The sequence below is a fragment of the Rutidosis leptorrhynchoides genome, chromosome 6, assembly GCF_046630445.1.
Source record: "Rutidosis leptorrhynchoides isolate AG116_Rl617_1_P2 chromosome 6, CSIRO_AGI_Rlap_v1, whole genome shotgun sequence".
NCBI classification, from domain to species: Eukaryota; Viridiplantae; Streptophyta; class Magnoliopsida; order Asterales; family Asteraceae; genus Rutidosis; species Rutidosis leptorrhynchoides.
In genome coordinates this window covers 92,273,874-92,276,645 of record NC_092338.1, presented here as the reverse complement: position 1 = coordinate 92,276,645, position 2,772 = coordinate 92,273,874, and the positions used below count along the sequence as shown (strand labels likewise).

Here is a 2,772-nt window from a genome sequence, read left to right as displayed (position 1 = left end):
TTAACCCATGCCATTTTTTCTTTCATCATGAGAGCCCCAAAAAAAAAAAATCTCGATGTAACCCTTCTACTGCTTTAATCACACTTACCGGGGCTTTGAAAAGTGAGAAATAGTAAAGGGGGAGGCTAGTTAACACCGCTTTAATTAAAGTGAGTCGGCCTCCAAAAGAGATAGATTTAGCTTTCCAATCCGATAAACGTTTTTCAAACTTTTCAAGAGTAGGTGACCAAGTATTAAACGAATATATGTGTGCCCCAATTGGAAGCCCTAGGTAATTAAAGGGAAAAGATCCTTCTTTGCAATTGAACCACGAAGCTAAGCTACTAAGTTCGGAGTTAGTCGTTCAAATACCATAAACACTACTTTTATTGAGATTAATTTTAAGGCCCGATAGATCCTCGAAACATTTAAGAATTTTCAAGATATTTCTAACCTTGATTTTGTTCGATTTTCCAAAAATAATAGTGTCATCCGCATATTGAAGATGTGACACAACAACTTTATCATTTCCAATCTCAACACCATTAATTAGCTTTTTGTTAGTTGCAATTTTCAAAAGTTAGTTTAATCCTTCGCCCGCAATGATGAAAAGAAAAGGGGATAGAGGGTCCCCTTGCCTTACACCTCTTTTGGGGAAGAATTGATCGGTGAGTGAACCATTGATTAAAACGGAGATAGATGTAGAATTAAGACATGACAAAATTCATTTGACCCATTTAGACCCAAAACCCATTGAAGACATTATGGAGCTAATAAAATCCCAATCTAGACAATCAAAAGCATTTTCAAAATCGACTTTAAAAATAAAACTCTTTTGATTTCTAGATTTAAGATCTTCTAAAGATTCGAGAGCAATTAAGACACCATCAAGTATATATCTATTAGAAATAAAGGCGCTTTGGTCATCACCTATTAGTCTCGGGATTATTTTTCGAATTCGGTTTGCAAGTAATTTGGAAAGAATTTTGTAGTAGCTCCCGATGAGACTAATAGGTCTATAGTTAGAGAAATTGAGAGGATCATTGACCTTTGGGATAAGTGTGATGAAGGAGGCGTTGCACCTGTTGGAGATGAATCCCGTTTCCCAGAACCACTTAAGTGCATTAAGAAGATCATCTTTGATTATGTCCCAGAATTTGATATAAAACATGATATTAAAACCATCCGGACCCGGCGCCTTATTTCTACCACAACTCTTAATTGCATCAAGGACTTCGGTCTCAGTAAAGGGGGCCTCCAAAGCTACGACCGAGGGTGCATCTATTTTTGGCCCGTCCCAATTATTAAGCATCCATGATTCCGAAGTGTTCTTCTTGAAAAGTCCCTGAAAAAAAGAAAAAGTTTCATTTTTGATAATTACGGGATTAGAATTCCATACCCCACCAATGTTGACGCCTTGAATATTATTTTTCTAATTCCTCCGCCGAATGTATGAATGGAAGAATTTGCTATTTTCGTCTCCTTCTAAGGCCCATTTGAATCTTGATTTTTGTTTAAGCATTTCTAATTGTGATTTCTCTTTTGGGAGGAGATTTTCCTTATCTTTCATCCATTTGTTGTATTCCTCATCATTTAGATCGGATGTTTCGGCTTTCTTTTCCCAATCATTAACCACACATGTCAACTCTTCTATATCCGTTTTCAATTTACCATGTGAAGTCGAATACCACCTTTTAAGTTCTTGCTTGACTAACTCTCGTTTATCACGAAAAATGCAATCGGGTTTGGAGTTATTTGTACTTTTATTCCAAGTTGTTTTGATGATGTCAAAAGAATCTTCGTGCATTAACCATTCATCGAAAACTTTCTCCGGTTTAGGTCCAAAATCAATGTCTCCGTCTCTCAGGATAAGCAGACAATGATCCGTGTTTTTTTTTTAATCCAAAACCAAAACGTTTAAATTCGGCCACTGAAGAATGAGGTTTTCCGAGACAAAATATCTATCAAGTTTGCTAAATTTTTTACCGTTATCACTAATTTGAGTGTACGTTCTTCCACCTAGAGGTAAATCGAGCAATGAGTTGTCCTTGATGAAATCGTTGAAAAGTTTAGCACGTCTCTCGCAAAATTCCGTATTTTTCCTTTCTGAGGAAAACCTAACTTCATTAAAATCACCAAAAAGAGCCCACATAGCTCCATCATATTTCAGGATGTCATTAAGGTCGTTCCACATTTTTCTTTTTTCTGAATCAGATTGAGGGCCATAAATGTTCACAAGAATGATCTCGGTACCTACATCTTTTCAAAATCCTTTTATCACAATAAAGGAATCACGCTCAACAACACAGTTAGCAAGAAAAAGATTAGGATCCCAAATCGTAATAATCCCTCCCGAGTTACCTTTTGATTTTTTAAAAGCATATTTATAGTCACAGCTACCCCAAACCTTTTCCACTCAAAATTCCGAAATCTTTTCGGCTTTTGTTTCCTGAAGGGCAATTACATTTGGCCTTTGATTATCATAAACCCGTTTAAACCAATTGAATTTATTTTTGTCGTCAAGACCTAGACCTCTAACATTAGAATAAAATCTTCATATTTAACAGATTATATATCACGAAAAAAATGAAACAAAAGGCAGCAGAGACCTCAACGATTGGAAGATGGCTGTTTCCTCGTTAATCCAAGGATTTCACCGACTTCCTCAATATTCGGCGACTTTTCTGAGATTGAATGTCTACTAGGTCCTGAGCTACGTGAAGTGTAATGTCTACTAGGTTCTGAGATTTAATGTTTATACGTTTTGTTAATGCCATTTTCTTTTAGCTATAT

The 2,772-nt window shown here is 36.1% G+C and overlaps 1 protein-coding gene across 1 annotated transcript; it reads right to left on the bottom strand.

Moving 5' to 3' along the window:
- Positions 1-1,411: 1,411 nt before the first annotated feature.
- LOC139853880 (uncharacterized) lies at positions 1,412-2,173 on the bottom strand. Its single transcript, XM_071843221.1, has 2 exons — positions 1,966-2,173; positions 1,412-1,839 (listed from the first exon to the last, which is right to left on the bottom strand). The coding sequence occupies exons 1-2, from the start codon at positions 2,171-2,173 to the stop codon at positions 1,412-1,414; spliced, it is 636 nt and encodes a 211-aa protein (XP_071699322.1).
- Positions 2,174-2,772: the final 599 nt, after the last annotated feature.

What these genes read in the sequence shown, in the direction of transcription:
- LOC139853880 (XM_071843221.1), bottom strand. Translation starts at nt 2,173, where the DNA reads ATGTGGAACGACCTTAATGACATCCTGAAATATGATGGAGCTATGTGG. An exon ending in CACTCAAATTAGTGATAACG is followed by an intron (nt 1,840 to 1,965) that starts GTAAAAAATTTA and finishes TTATCCTGAGAG; the next exon opens with ACGGAGACATTGATTTTGGA.